General features: G+C 43.3%; 1 protein-coding gene across 2 annotated transcripts in view; it reads left to right on the top strand.

Moving 5' to 3' along the window:
- Window positions 1–16,626, top strand: part of PNPLA2 (patatin like domain 2, triacylglycerol lipase) — a 42,185-nt gene that overhangs the window by 11,496 nt on the left and 14,063 nt on the right. For both annotated transcript variants that reach the window (XM_035122019.3, XM_035122011.3), the window contains exons 2-3: window positions 13,443–13,675; window positions 13,885–13,950. In XM_035122019.3, the coding sequence (XP_034977910.1) occupies window positions 13,443–13,675; window positions 13,885–13,950 (299 nt within the window). The remainder of the gene's footprint in view (window positions 1–13,442; window positions 13,676–13,884; window positions 13,951–16,626) is intronic.

A 16,626-nucleotide genomic window follows, 5' to 3' on the forward strand; every position in this document is an offset into this window, starting at 1 on the left:
GGCTTAACCAAGAGTATGTGGAAAACTTTAGTCTTTGAACCACACATCTCTGTGCCTTGCTTGTAAATTACATTGCCCTTGGGAGGCAGTCCATTGCAATAAATTCATTATGACTTCACTGTTGGCAGCTTGCCCTGGGTAATCCAACACCAATGGATCAAAGTTAAATTGTAAACCATAAGCCTTAGTACGTAAGCACTAGATGGAAGGGCAAAGAGGACAGAGTTTTGGAGGGAGAGAAAGCCAGTATGGTATATGAAGCAACCTAGCAGAGTGAATCCTTGGTGTTTTCATGGGAGGGGATTTCGAAAAGGCACGGAAGGCTTCCCTAGTGCTGGATCTAGCCTCTAAGGCCTGAATTTGCAATGCAGACTTTTCTCTTATCTGGTTATCTCCTAATGCAGTGATGGCCAAACTTGGCCCTCCAGCTGTTTTGGGGCTACAGTTCCCAACATCCCTGACCACTGGTTCTATTCACTGGGGATGATGGGAGACGTAAGATTGCACCCTTTGCCCATTGTGTCCCCCTAGTTGTCTTGAATGTTTATTACATATTACATATTTCTTTTCTTTCCTTCTTTTCTCCCTAGGAGTTAATTGATTACGCTTTGAAATCTCACCTTTTCTTTAAGGAGCTGTGGGTGATAAAATAGCAAAACTTGAATATCCTCACAACAGTGCTGTGAGGCAGGGTTAGCTCAGAAAGGGCTACAGAAAGTCTTGGCCACAGCCCCATTCTGTGAGTGAGCTTTGCAGTTCAGTAGGGATCTGAACTCTGGCCTTTGCACTTTACATTAACACTTCCAGTGTAGTGTAGTGGTTAGAGTGTTGGACCAGGACCTGGAAGACCAGGGTTCAAATCCCCCTTCAGCCGTGGGCAATCATTCACACTCACTCTAACCTACCTCACAGTGTTGCTGTGTAAATATAATGGGGAGGAGAAGAACTACGTAGACCACTTTGAGCTCCTTGGATGAAAGATGGAATAGAAATGAATGGAAAGATTAAATAAATAAATAAGGAAGCAAGCAAGCAAATAAGCAATGCACAACACACTTGGAGTTAGGATTCATTCAAACCCTGCTACGTTGGGCTTGCCTGGACATGAAAAGCAGCCTGAAGCTATTGGGCAGGGTGAGGCACCGCATAAGAGAAGAGATGCTTACGCTCCGCTGGCCCTTCTATGCACATCTTATGGTGATTAGACTCTTCCCTGCTTCACAAGTGAACTGTGGAGGCTCATGGGAAACCAGTGAGTCTCCCCAGTCCCATCACATCTAGTTGGGCACTTGCACTTCTTAAAGGCCTCTGTTGAAGAGGAAAGGGAGAGGGTGGGGATTGTAGAATGAAGGATTATAGGAAAGCAAATGTAAGGTATCACAAATACTCTCTGCTCTCTCTTACGGTCTCACTGGCTGTACAGAATAAATATGGTGGAGATGTTAATTCTGCATTTCAGCAGAAGCAATCTGTTTTTTTTCTGGTCTGAGTGATTAGGAAAGCTTTGGTAACAAGGGTGGAGTCTTGTCTGCTAACTTCACTGGAGGTGGGATGGAGGGGGATGACCTCTGTTCTTGCAGCAATAAGCACTCAAGAAGTGGGGTGGAGGAGTGCAAGTAACAGCATGGTGTTTTTCAATATAGCTTCACACGTCTGATAAAATGGCATTGCATCTAAAAGCCACCCTGCCTTGGTAACCCGTTATGGAAACAAACTGCAGTTTGCTTGTTGGTAGAGGTAAACTGTTAGTGGCCAACACTTCTTTGCAAAGCATTGATATCACCCAGTGCCAGAATTAGGGCGGTGTGGGCTGTTCCCCCTCACAGGGTACCGAGCCGAGGAGGCGCAAAATTAAGAAGATCCATAATTGAGAAGATCCACTTGGGGGCACCAAATTTTGACCTCACACAGGGAACCATACTACAAAAGATTACCAAGTCTGCCCCTGAATCACTTATAACCTGCCTTTTCCCCAAGGAGCTGAAAGCACCATTCACAGACACCCACCCACACTGTGGTTCTCCTTATCAGGTGCCTTAGAGAGAGAGAGAGAGTGCGCATGTGATTGGACCAAGACCACTCAATGGGAATTTGAACGTGAGTCTTCCAAGTTCTAGTCAGCCACTCTTAACCACTCGACTAGTCTCTAGTAAGCACTACAGCACACTACAGTACACATGCAGCCTTTCCCCAGCCCCTCTGTCTTCTTGTTTTTCCTCTAGTCTGCTGAACTAGGGAGTAGACAGCAGTGGAATGAGGTGAGGTGAGATGAGGTGCGGCTCTAGTGGATGCAAGACAAGGTAAGGCAAGGCTTATACACGGATACACAGTTGCTTCAGCAACAAACAGACAGAGCCCTATATAGTGGCAGGAGCTGCATCCCATTTGTTAGCTCCATATACACTGGACGGTGCATTCCTTTGTTAAAGAGGACCAACCTGCTCCATTAGTGTCCTACTGTAGGGGAAGCTCTGGTAAGATAAAATTTAAATAATTGTGGCTGCTAGGAGGTGTCAAACCAGCAGAACTCATAGTTTGTGCAATATCGGGGCAGTACCATTTCTATTCTGGATTATTCAACTCTGGCTGGCCTTACTTGTTAATTGTAAATTGCAAAACTATGTGCATCCTGAAAATTCTGGTTGCTTTAAACACTGTTTATGGCCACCCACTTCCCTTTTGCAAAAGAAAGTGTTCAGATGCATATCTTCTCACACCTTGTTAGTGGTACTTTATACTTTTATTTCATTCATGCAATGCAACATGTTAAGTACACAACATACTCTTACAAAAACCCTTCAAGGAAGATCTGTTATTTTTTGAAAGTCTGTGACTGAACATGAATCTGTACATAATTATAAGTATATAATCATATGAAATTGGGATCTTTTTGCACTTCCGACTTAGGCATCAGTGGATGAGGATTTTCCTTGGAAGAGGGAAGGATTTTCAACTTGATCTTAATGTAAAGCCGAATTATTTAGTGTTGTTCTAAATTGTGGTAATTGATCGCTAAGGGTTATCATTGCAATTTGGGAATATATTGTGCTTTATAAATACAGCATTAGTGGTATTGATTGAATTGAGTAAATGAAGCTTCTTGTCCCTCTGCCCTTTTACAGTACCTTTTCTGGAAAATGCTCATCTCAGTCCTAGTCAGAATTTGAAACAAGGCGTACAGAATGGAGATAATATGCTCTGGAATCTGTTAGGCTCTATAACCAATATTCATCCCCAAATGAATTTACTGCTGCACAGTTATTGAAACCATCTTCTTAAATGAAAGTGCTGCTAAAGGTGGGGTTCATCTTGCCATCAGGATGTTTTTCATCTTGCATTGCTGCATAAAGCCAAAATATTGTACTGCTCGTGCAGCTTGTATGTGTGTGAGCTTGCTGAGATTTCAGTATAAAAAAGAGCAGGGTTTATCTACCCATTCTCCAGAATCATTTATATATTGTAGTAAAGTAATGCTACTGACATGCAAGACTGAGCTTATAATTATAGTTTATAATTAAGGAGACTGATGAATAAGGCTAGCTTTCATTGCGCCAAACCCAAGAAGCCACAGAACAAAAGGATTCTGATGCCAGTCTGTGCTAAGCTTATCCAGGATGGAAATAGGCCCATCTAGGGAGTTTGTTTTCATGATGCAGCTTGATAAAGTTTGAATTAATTCGAAGCCATCTGTTCCCCACTTTTATGGGTAGCTGTTCTTACTGTCCTTGCTTGGCTGAAAGTCACTTTGTGCAAATAAATAAATTCTCACAGGAACTGGAAACATAGCCAGGCTTTCTAAGAACTCTCTTTTGCAGAATTGTTTGTGCAGTGCTGTTTCTCAAATATTTGTGCAAGATGACCTTTTTATAAAAATAAATAAATTAATGTGGCAGCTTGTACTGTAGGAAGGGTTGCCCGTGTGCTCTCCTCGTAGAGAATGGCCTTTAGCCATAGGGTGTTCATTCAGGAAAGTCTCCTTGCCTTTTTTGCGCTGCATCCCAAACAAAGAAGAGTATGAAGAAGTTCCATAGCCAGCCCCATCTTCCCCATCTTCCCCACCACCCCTCACCCCACCTCAGAAACTCGAAGGCCTGGGAGTGCAGAAAGCCACCAAACATCAGAACAAATTGTTCTAGTGTGCACCATTTCTCAACACTTCTTAGGAAACAAGCCTCATAAAGAGGCAATAGTCATGTGAGTGTCTTAATGCCTGCTAAGAAGCTTTGTCTCCCATGCAAGGTTATAAACTTCTGTTCTTTTCCAATGATTTATCACTTTATTGGGGTTTTGTTTTTTGCTTCTGTTTTTCAGATTGAGGCAAGGCATTCTAGGGTGGTGCAGTCTATTGACAAGAACATTGCCTGCTGCCAACTTAAGAGATAATGTCTGTCCCTGCTTTCTTTGTTTGTGGGGTTGTTGTTGTTTTTTTTAAAAAACACAGCAACAACAGACTGGAGCAGCAAAGGAAGATGCACCCTCTCTTACTGTGCTCCTCCACTAGTGCCTTTACCCACCTTTCTTCCCACTTTGCCATAAAAAACAGGGCTCTCTGGCTCCACAGCAAGGAGGGTGAGCAAAAGAGCAGTGGGGCAGCAAGGCAGGAAGGGCACCTGCTGCAGCATCTTCCGAGGCTTCCAAGCTTTTAGAGGGCTTGAAGGCAGCCTTAGTTAATAGAGAAGGCAACAACTCCACAGCCGGGGAAGGGCTGTAGCTCAGAGGTAGAGAGCATCTGCTTTGCAGAAGGTCCCAGGTTCAATCCCTGACATCTCCAGCTCCAGGTGAAGCTGGGGAAGACCTTTTGCTTGAAACCCTGTGTTGCTATGTGTGCAGAAAGCATTTCATAATGGTCTAGAAGGCTAAACCAACTCATTGAGTTCTTTTCCCAAAACAAGCAGCTTAAAAAGATACCGTGACTCACTTAGTAGATTTTAATCGGTGGGCATCATTATGGCAGTCCCCCTTTTCACAGATTTTTTTGTTTTGTTACAGAGGAACTTCTGCACTTATTCTGTGGGTGATCCTTAAAAAAAATGAGTCACTATAAACTTGCACCAGTTGTTGCTGTGGTCGTCTGAGGGTGTTTGACAGATGTGCAAAAAATTGACTCCCTTTGGATTCTAAGCCTACATTGTGAGAGATAGTTTCATGACTGCCTTATGCAGATGGAGAAGGAACAAAGCGAGCAGGAGGAGAGGAGCTTAGTTGTTTATTGGGAAGCCACAAAGTGTGTTTTCCTTAACTGTTCATCTCAGCCCCACCTTCCACTGACTGGAGGTGTACACAGTTGCTTTTTATTGAGTAGAATATAGTTGAAAACTGCTTCATTGCTGGTCTAAGGCAGCCTCTTCTGGTGCCTTTCTTAAACTTCCCCAAAGATAGCAAATAAAACGAGTCAGGCATGGGATACTGCTGGACACTGGGACTGCTGAATTGGGAAAATGGAATCTTTGACAGGAAAAAAGCCCCTTCCTCAATTTCTGCTATGAGGAATCTATGATATGGTTGCTGACTAGACTAGAGAGTTGCTATCTTGGGTGTGCCCACTGAATACCTCTACCTTTAGTAAGTACCCCCAGCCTCAGCCTCAGCTGCAGGTACTGGTAACTTAGCTGGCTCCCTGTCATTTGCAATACATTTGTGTGTGTGTGTGTGAAGTACTGACTGGTGTTGCTGCCTTTCCTTTCTTCAGGGATGAAAAACAAATTGGCAAAAAGCAAAGCCTGCTGGAACAGATATGGAATGTTTGAAAACAGGAAGAGTGTGATGTAAAGCAGACTGCCAACTGGCGGAGAGAGAAAAAGCAACCAGTGTGTCATGGTAGCCTTGTAGGAAAATACCAGGCAGCTGTCATGATCCTGGCTGGAATAAGATGATTTGCAACTGGGAAGAGGCAGAAGGATGCTTTGGAATCAGTGTTTGATAAATCAGTGCAGATCCTACACTGTTGGGAAGCAGCTCTTTTAATGAGGTTGATGCCCACATGTATAGAGTAGGGTGACCTTGATAGAAAAGGCCTATAGCATCTGTTCCAAATACCGGTAGATCTTGAAGAAAACAACTTCCACAGCTCTGGCTTCTCCCATCACAATGTTACAATTTTGGGGGGGGGGGAATTGCATTTGCTTAATGTTGGCCTTATAGTTAGAAACAGTCTAGCCTGATCGCAGAGCGGCTGTTTCAATCTGAAATGGTCCATCTCCCATCCCATCTCCTATACTATGTTGGGTCTTTTTCAGATGGTCTGTTTTAAATATGTAGCTGGCCTATCTTGGAGGCGGAAAGCTGACTAAATGATAGCCCTTGCAACAGTGGCGGACCTTGAGGTCTCACATTTCAGCAGCTCCCTATGCGACACCAAAATTCGGCACCCCACCTCACCTCTCCCTTTCCATTCTACCTCATAGTTGTGGCGCCGCTGAGGCTCTGCGCCCAGTGTGACAAGACCTAAATCTGATTCTTCCCTAAATCTGCCTCTGCTTGCAATTGTGCAATATCAGTCTCCAGTATCTGAAACCACATGTTTTGACAGGACAAGCATTTGTTCTTTGCAGCTCCCCACCTCCAGAATCGCTCTGCCTGTTCCCCTTTCCGCATGTAACAGCGACAACACCAACTTTCTCAATCAAGGTTTGCATTCTTCAGTCTTAAGTTCAAAGTGTCTCCTTGCAGGTCACACAAATCATATCCTTGGGCCCTTTCTGATGCCCTTGTGAGACCATTTTGATGTCTTGGAATTTATTTAGTTATCCTTTCATCTGTAATCGTGACTGTGCTCCCCCCCCCCCCCGGTAAAGTGGGTGTGCATTTTGGCCAGTATAGCTTTACTTTCCTCTTGGAATGCTTTTTAAGCCTCACATGTTAAAATGCCCTCTGTGTTGGTCTGTAACGGAATACCTAATGAAGCTGGAATGTTCCTGGCTTTAGCTAGTGCCCTTTGGTCTGAGATGGCTCCTTCCCAAGAAGAACCGGGGCTTCCAGAATGACTGTCAGTAGCTGTGTCGTCTCTTGCTTGCAGATAAATCTTATTTGCCACTTATTTGAATTGCTTTGCTTTTGTGAGTTGAATATTTTTACAGGTCAAATTGACCCTTCCTGGGAAGAGAGCTGGTGGTGCTTCTAATTATTTTGTGTCTCTCTGTTGCTGTGGTGTGGGACCTCTGGCCTTCTAGATGTTGCTGAATTACAACTGCTATCAATCCTGGCCACTGGCTATGCTTGCTGAGAGCTCTAGTTCAGCAAAATCTGGAGGACCAAAGGTCTCCCACCTTGGTTCTGTTGGTTTAAGTATTGGGAGATTATGAGAAGTTACAGACTTTCCCCAAATTAGAGCTTCTGGGCACCTGCAGGGAGGGCTTATGGAGATGGAGGAGGAGGAGAAGGGGAGAAGAGTCTGGTGGAAACCAGGGCAGCTTCTGTGTGGTAGTCATGTAGCAGCACCCCAAACAAAAATGGCTATAAGCCCCACACAACTTGAGGTCAGGTTGCCTGGAATAGGGCCTCCATCTGTACAGCCCTGCCTAACTGTTGAGATCTGCTGGAGAGGTTCTCTTAGCTATAATTCCTCTGTGGGAAACTTATTCTACAGTGACACAAGGGGCAAGCCATCTCTGGGTTGGTGCCCCAGCTTTGGAATCCTTCTGAGATGTGACTGGAGATTACACTACTTGAGTTTCCTGCAGTGATGTTGGGTTTTCTGGGTTTCTTTTTCAAGAATCAATATACAATTAGGGAACCTTGATGGCAGAAAGCGAGGAGGAATTAAAGAACCTTTTAATGAGGGTGAAAGAGGAGAGCGCAAAATATGGTCTGAAGCTCAACATCAAAAAAACCAAGATCATGGCCACTGGTCCCATCACCTCCTGGCAAATAGAAGGGGAAGAAATGGAGGCAGTGAGAGATTTTACTTTCTTGGGCTCCTTGATCACTGCAGATGGTGACAGCAGTCACGAAATTAAACGACGCCTGCTTCTTGGGAGAAAAGCAATGACAAACCTATACAGCATCTTAAAAAGCAGAGACATCACCTTGCCGACAAAGGTCCGTATAGTTAAAGCTATGGTTTTCCCAGTAGTGATGTATGGAAGTGAGAGCTGGACCATAAAGAAGGCTGATCGCCGAAGAATTGATGCTTTTGAATTATGGTGCTGGAGGAGACTCTTGAGAGTCCCATGGACTGCAAGAAGATCAAACCTATCCATTCTTAAGGAAATCAGCCCTGAGTGCTCCCTGGAAGGACAGATCGTGAAGCTGAGGCTCCAATACTTTGGCCACCTCATGAGAAGAGAAGAATCCTTGGAAAAGACCCTGATGTTGGGAAAGATTGAGGGCACTAGGAGAAGGGGACGTCAGAGGACAAGATGGTTGGACAGTGTTCTCGAAGCTACGAACATGAGTTTGACCAAACTGCGGGAGGCAGTGCAAGACAGGAGTGCCTGGCGTGCTATGGTCCATGGGGTCACAAAGAGTCGGACATGACTAAACAACAACAACATACAATTAGGGTAATTTCAATTGGGACCTGATGCCCTAGAGCAGGGCAAACTCGGTCCTCCAGATGTTTTGGGACTACAATTCCCATCCTCCCTGACCACTGGTCCTGTTAGCTAGGGATGATGAAAGTTGTAGTCCCAAAACATCTGGAGGGCCAAGTTTTGGGGGTGCTGCCCTAGATAGTGGTCGAATTTAGCATATTTGTTTTTCTTGTACAGTACTTAGTAAAGAAAGCTAACAAGCTTGCTTAATATTGTATTAGTAATTGGCATCCATTCATTGTGAACTGAAGAATTTATGAAATGGAAATTTTCATAGAAAAATAAAACCCCACTTCGTTAGTTTCCAGTGCCAGGTGAAAACCTTTCTATTCACGCAGGACTTGGGTGGATATTAGTATCAGGTTTGATGTGGTTTTTATTATTTTTATGCTTGTAATTAACTGCCTTGTTTTCTAAGGCACTGTAGTATAATCTAAATACGTTTTTTATTTGTAACCCTCTCTGGAGCTGCATTGCAATGAAGAGCATATTATAAACAATATAAAGATGGTTGACTAAAATATTGGAGGTTGTATTCAGCTAGGTTTTACTTAAAATAGATCCACTGAAATTAATAAACATGATTAATTTAAGTAGATCTGCTCCAGTAAAGCCTAGCTGAATAGCACTCTGGGTGAAGGATGAAGGGAGATTGGGCATACACACAAATTGAGACCACCCATCTTTTATATCCTCTACCAGCCTTATGCTAGGAACTGAAGATAATATCTTAAGGATGTTTATTACCATGATTCCTCAATAGGAGTCACCTTCCCTCTCCTTCAGCACTCTAGTGTGAGTTCTCTAATTCCCATTAATAATCCTCTGTAGCATTGCCAAAGCTGAACTTGCTGGTGGCCTTTTTCTGTTAAAGTGTGTGAGTGTGTATACATAGCATTTCATAAGGTTATAACACATGCTCAATTCACTGCTGTCATCTACTTTGGAGTCTATCCAAATAAATCTACTCTCCTTTGGCAGTGCATCCAAGCTGAATCTCTCTTCTAGGAAGTCTGAAGTTCATTCTATCCAAGTCCTCCTTAAAGGTTATTTGGCACTTTCAAGGTACACAGCTATGTTCTTGCTTTAAAAAAAGTAAAGGACACATTTTATGCATAAGAACTGTACTGATATGTTTTGTAAGGACCCCCTTCCAGAGGACTTAAAGGTCAGCTGAAGAGGAGCTATTATTTTCCCTTCTGGCTTTCCCTAATTTTAGGGAAGGCTTGCCTCTCTCCCCCTGCAATCCAGTGCTTAGAGTGCAAAGTGTACAAGTGCCTGGGGAGTTAAATTATTACAGTCCCAGCCTCAGTGATGCCTTGCTATGTCAGTTTCCAAATGTTGCCCATGACCCTAGTGGCACTGCAAAATAAGAGTGTAGACAGTTTTGTAGATTATTTTTTTGTCTTCGTAGGTCCAGGGCAGCAAAGGCAAAGTAGCATCACAGCTTCTGTGCAGCCACTCTGAAGAAACTCATTGTGACTTATTTCATCTCGCCTTCTTTTGTGCCCAAAATTAGAAAACTAGTTTTAAAAGCAGCTTTCCTCTAGATATCTGCTAGTATTTCTGGTCAGTTTTCATGTAGCTGATGGTATGTGTGCAGTGCTCAATCCCACATATACTCACAGCATCCTCACTTCTCCAAGTTTGGATTCTTATGTAGCCAAAACATCACTAACCTTCCCTTGTGCATGGAATCGGCAGGCTTTGGGGAATCTCAAGATTTTAAGAATTGCAAAAAATCTTCAAGACCCCAAAGTGAACACTGTGCATTCTCAGTGGCCATGAAATGCTGACTCGGGGGGGGGGGGTAGTAGAATGGAGTATTCTGGAACCTGCACCCATAAACAGAAGCACTGCACAGTGTTAACATTTTGTTGCAGGTGCTGCTTGCTTTGCATATTTGCTGGCAGCATTATGAAAAGCTGAGCACAATCAGCTGATTTTTATGTGCTCTCGCTAGAAACCTAAGAATGGATATTGAGGTTGTCAGCACCAAAAACTATGATTGTGAAAACAGTTGACATTTTCTGGCTGCATCTCTAATCTGCAATATCAACACTCCTACACTGCAGTTCCATACTGTTGTTTTGTTGTCGGTTGCCTTTGTGGTTCTTATTTTATGCTTTTAATTGTTCAGCCGTACTTACTTTAATTATATATTTGTTGAGCTGCCCTGAGGCTATTTGGTGAAAAACAGGCTAGAAGTACAACTAACTAATCTAAACATATATATATATATATATATATATATATATATATATATATATGTCCCTCACAATATATAAACCAGGAGATTTTTTAAGCACATTTTTCAAGGGCTTGACTGTTCCCTGAAATCGGTCTTCTTCAGGAGGGATGTCAAGAGCACCTCTCTATTTCAGGAATCCAAGGAGCAGCAGGCTACGGCTGCTAGTCATGGTGGCTGATGTACCTCTGGGGTCAGGGGCAATTTGGTGCTTTTTAGCTTAGAAAAATAATGGGTCAGACAGGATGTGATAGAGATGTATAAAATGATGCATGGTGTGCAGAAGGTAGATAAAAGTTTTATTTCTTTCCAATAATACTGGAAGCCATGGCAATCCATCAAAGCCAAATGATGGGAGATTCAGAACTGACAAAAGAAAGAACTACTTCTCACGGTGATAAACTAAGGAATTTGCTACCACAAGATATGAGGGTGGCAGATAGGTGAACACAAGTCCTAACAAGTCAGTCTAGGTTCATTGTGAGTTCTGGCAATTTGAATCTGACAGCTTTTTAGTCTTTCTGCCCACTATCTCTCCCCCACCCCCTTTGCCTTTAGCAAGTTTTTCTGGCTGGCATGCCCTAGAGAGGAAGTGGGAAAATGGGAGTCTTTGTTTTTCTACTAAGTCAGCCTCTGACCCACTGCAGATCACTGGGACAGTTAAGAATGAAGCAGCTGAGCTCTTGTTCCCACAACTGTGGACTGTTTTGGAGTGACGTGATAGAGCAGTGGAACCGTCTCAATAGGGAAAGAATTGCTGGGTGGTTGTTGTTGTTTTGTCCAGTTCACTCCTGTCCAACAGAACTCCAAAGACTGAATCAAAGCCTGTGTTGCTGCCAAGCTTAATAAGTTCTATTTGGGGAAATCAGTCTTCCTTTGTGGGGGTTTGTGTATCAAAGTTGGTGGCAGTATCTCATACAGTACTTCAGACAAGTTTGCTCTGAATCATGGAAGGATGCATTTAATCACTAATACCATGTATTTATTATAGTGACTCACAAACTGATCAAATTATTACAGCAAAACATTTTGGCTTCCACTTCTTCAGCTGCTCCAATGTGAGTCAGGGTGCTGTAGCCATGTTGTCAGATATAGAATGTGGAGGACTGAATATCCCAAATTGTTGCATTTGCTGTAGCTGAGTGACACTGCAGTATCCTTTGATTGACATGAGAGCAGTAGAGGAATGTGGAAGTAAAAACCCTTGAAATTCAATTTACCGGTACGTATTGTGTGTATGTGTCTGTGTATTCGGGGAGTGTCTTTTAGGCCTGGTACTATGAAGAGTTACTGTGGACCAACACCCACTTAACAATCTTAGAATCATTGCTCAGTGCAGGATCTGCAGTGCAGGATACAACTTCAGCATCCCTGACAGATAGTTATAGCTACTGTCATGATAACTGAGTTATGGGATAACTCAGTATCAGAAGCAGTATGCCCTGGATACCAGTCGCTGGGGGAACACAAGTGTAGAGTGTGCTGTTGCACACATGTCTTGCATGTGGGCCTCCCATAAGAATCTGGTTGGCCACTGTGAGAGCGGGATGCTAGACTGGAATAGTCTGGTTTAATCCAACAGGGCTTTTTAAAAAATCCACAATGGAGGCTTATTTTGACACTTATCTTTCATCTGCCGGTAAGGGATCATAGAAGTTTTTATTATTTTTACACCTGGAATGCTGAGCTCCCCGAGATGCACTGGGCCAGCCCAGATGCTCTGAAATATTCCATGTCCCACTGCATAGCAGAAGTAACAAATTATTTTCTGGTGGTAATTCGCATCAACTTAAATGTTCCTTGACTAATATTTTGAGATAGTGAATATGGTGCAGAAGGGTTTTGTGGTGCAGGAACAAATATGCCAGATTTCATGCTGATTTCATGATGAGACCATGTTTCAAGAACTAAGACATAGCTAAGCTACATAATTCCTGCTGGCTGCTTTATTAGATGGTATCCTATAGATGTGCAGTATCCAAGTTTGAAAACCAGTGATCACGTAATAGAAGGAAAAATAGAATAGCCTTTTTATAACATGGTAGATTTGTTTTATACTTAACCTTGAGTGTATTTTGTGGTTAGCAGGAGGAACTGCATGAGAAGGTAAACAACTCTGGACATGGGGGAGGGGAGGGAATGAGGGAAGGGCCTAATGACAGTGAGATCATTTCCCAACGAAGCTCTAGAATTGGCAAGCCGAAGTTGCTCAGTATACTAAAAATACAACATTTGAAACATGGGTAGATACTGCAACAAACTGCTTAGTGGCTGTGGCTTCTTGCAGTGTGCAACCTGTCTGGGGAACCATGTACTTCCCCTTCAGGACTATTTAATTGCAAGATTTCTATTACAAATGGCACAAAGGCCATTCTGTAATTTTAAAACCACCATTAAAACAACAGTGTTTGCTGGCAGAATATAACAAGGCTGAAACTCAAATTCTAACTGTTCTTTCAGTCACTGACAAGCCTTCCATGAGCTGTTTTTTCCATTTCTCTTTCTTGGCAGTACTATAGTTTTGTGATTCTGAAACCGCCAGTCATTGTGATACCTGCATTTCAGAGATAACTGCTGTTTAGAGTGCCTTAATGTGTAAAGCCTGCCAGCTTAGTATCGTGCAGCAGTGCCCTCCTAACGTCCGTTGTTCTCTTGTGCCTTAGGTGAGGCTGGTGCAAACATCATCCATGTCTCTAAGGAGGCTCGGAAGAGGTTTCTTGGCCCCTTGCACCCCTCCTTCAACTTAGTGAAAATCATCCGTACCTGCCTATACAAGACTCTACCAGACAACGGGCATGAGGTGGCCAGTGGACGCTTGGGCATCTCGCTGACGCGGGTCTCAGATGGAGAGAATGTCATCTTATCGGAGTTCAGCTCCAAAGAGGAGCTTATCCAGGCAAGTAATAACATGATGACTGCCTCGTTGCTTTAGATGTGAATCTGTAGGTTCCCAGCCACCAGTGAATGGGACACCTGACTTGACTATGCTTTCATGGCAAAAGGCTGTCTTGTTCCGTCAGATGCTATTTATTTGGTGCTCTGGATACATAAATCATCCCCTGCATGTTATTTAGGTTTCATGTGGTGTTTTCCTGTCTCTCTCAGGCATGTGTTTGCAGCACTTTCATCCCAGTGTACTGTGGCCTCATCCCTCCCAGTCTTCAAGGAGTGGTAAGTAAGCCATTGTGGACTTGGGCTCCAAAATTGTTTGCATTCGTATGAGGTCATCTGTGATTCTTGCAAGGTTGGCTGTTACTGTCTCCATATTACACATGGAGGGCTAAAGCTGAAGAAGTGGCTTGCTACTGATTGTCTCATTTTCATTTGTGTTGGAACTGACGGCCATAAGCCACAAGCTTTAGTCATCATGTCGTCATCATCCCAGGGACACATCAGGCAGGCTATTAAGTCAAAGGGAGCATGGATGAGGGGGAGTATCTTGCTTGATGCTGAAGCCACAAAGTCTGTATTAGTCATAATCTTCAGATTATAAAATTGGTATTTAATCTGCATCTGTCATTACTTGCGTAAAGTGGTGAGACTCCCTGCTTTCTACAGCTGTGTTTTATCCAGCACCCGACAAGGATGCCAACAATATTGCCTTAAGAAAATAGATCTGTGAAGCACAGTCAGGAGTTTTTCCTCTTGTTTTTCCCCAAATTTGAGATTATTTTTTTCATGCAGTCCTGTTCCAGGCATCAAGGGTTGGTGTGTGTGTGTGTGTGTGTGTGTGTCTAGCAGCAAATAAGCCAGCATGTCAGCTAATTGCACTCTCGTTGAGGGCACAGCACACACAGCCTATCAGTGCAGCAGCACCCTTTCCTTGAACTCTTAGACCAGGCATCCCCAAACTTCGGCCCTCCAGATGTTTTGGACTACAATTCCCATCATCCCTGACTACTGGTCCTCTTAGCTAGGGATCATGGGAGTTGTAGGCCAAAACATCTGGAGGGCCGCAGTTTGGGGAAGCCTGTCTTAGACTTTAGTGCCATTGGAATTGGAGATTGCTCAGCACCACCCAGGCCAAAGGGCAATAAATCTGGGGAAGGCAGGAAAAACCCTCTGGCCCAGCTTTCTCTGAGAAGCCCCATGTGACTCTTTCAGCTATAACAGTAAACCACAACTTATGGCTAAGGGAAGTGAGGCAGAAGCTCCTGAAAAAAACCCCTTTCTTGCCTGACAGCATGGCTGTGAGGAGGCATTGTCTTAAACTAACTACAGTTAACATAATGTCTGAACCCTGGTTAGGCTTGTTTATATACTTTTTAATGTTACTTATCATTTCTGTGTTATTTTTTGGGCATTTTACTTTTGAAAATAAATAGTCAAACACAAACAAACAAACAAACCATAATGTCTGAACCTTGACATGCTGTGGCTAACTTTTGTCAAAAGGAGCCAACTTCAAACCATAGTTTTATTATGGTGGCTTGTTTCAGTTGACCACAGTTCAGGGTTTTGATACTATGCTAAGCTGTGGTTAATTGAAATGGGAAGTTAAGGCTTCCAGTTTCCCTGCAGCCATGTCGGAGAAGAAGAAGGGAAGGAAGATGGCACAAACCTGAAACACACCAGCTTATTCCTGCAGTAAGCCATGGTTTATTGTCATGTCAGAACAAGCCACAGTGAACTGTTTGAAGGTAGCTGCACCAAAGGGGTTTTTTCCCTTTTCTCCTGAGATCTGTTCCTTCCCTGGTCTGGTTGAGTGGTATTAAGAAAAGCCCATTTGCCATGGCACTAAATTAAACTGAGGTCTGCCTCAAGGAGTGTGTGGTAGAAGCAGAGCAGTGGGGTTTGTGGAGAAGGTTGGAATGAACAGTTTGTTCCTAACTGGAATGTAGGCAAAAGGTCCCCGATAGATGGCTAGCTTTATTTATTTATTGCTCTTGTTACATAATGTTGTTAACAATAACAGCTGGGAGGGGTGTGTATGTCTTGTTTTGGAGATGTGCCTGCTTCATCACCTCTTCCTGGTCTTATTTTAGTTTGGATCCAAACTCAAAACATCCCTCTCCTCTAGATTAAACATATTTAGCCCTGTCTACGCATGCAGATAAGGCTAGAGCCAACAGAGCCTTCACCTCTGTCTCTAGCCAGTCTCATTGCAACCCAAATACCTCACAGCAAAAAGCCGGCTGTCTGAAGCAGGAAGCCCTATTGGGCCAGATGCATCGAACAATTAATAAGTAAAGCAATAGTTCAGAAGTGCTTGCTTTCCAGCTAATGTAGGTAGGCAGTGGGTATATCAGTAGAAGGCCTAGGGATCTTCACTGGTTGCTGTCACCCCATGGATCTCATTTATTTTATTTTGATATTTTGATATTAAAATGCACAAATGCATATTCCAAGGCCAATTAAAACATCTATATGAAATAAATTCAGCACAAACTAAAATAACAGAGGATAATGTAAGATGACAACGGGTGCCATACACTTACCTCAGTGCATTATGCCTCCTAACGTCCAGAAACTTGGTGTGGGAGAAGTGTCTTCACCTGCCTCTTGAAAGAGTGTAGCATTGAGGTAAAGCACTGCTCAGTAGGGAGATAGTTCCATTGTTTTGGAGCTGCAACAGAAAAGGCTGTACTGTGGGTCCCCACACTACTGAACTCTTCTGTTGTAGTGGCCATCAGGAAGACCTCCTTAGCTGATCTTCAGGCCCAGGTGGTTGGTTGGTAAAAGAGACGGTGTTCTCTTATTTTAATGTCAACATAAGCACTTTGACTTGGGCTCTGAAGACAATTGGCAAGCGGTGCAGCTGTTTTAGTACTCTGCCCGCCCCCCTTGCATTTTACACGAGTTGCAACTTCTGAACCATTTTAGAAGAGCAGTCCTACAAAGAGTAGT

This window comes from Zootoca vivipara, chromosome 1 (assembly GCF_965207765.1).
Source record: "Zootoca vivipara chromosome 1, rZooViv2.hap1.1, whole genome shotgun sequence".
Lineage (NCBI taxonomy): Eukaryota > Metazoa > Chordata > Lepidosauria > Squamata > Lacertidae > Zootoca > Zootoca vivipara.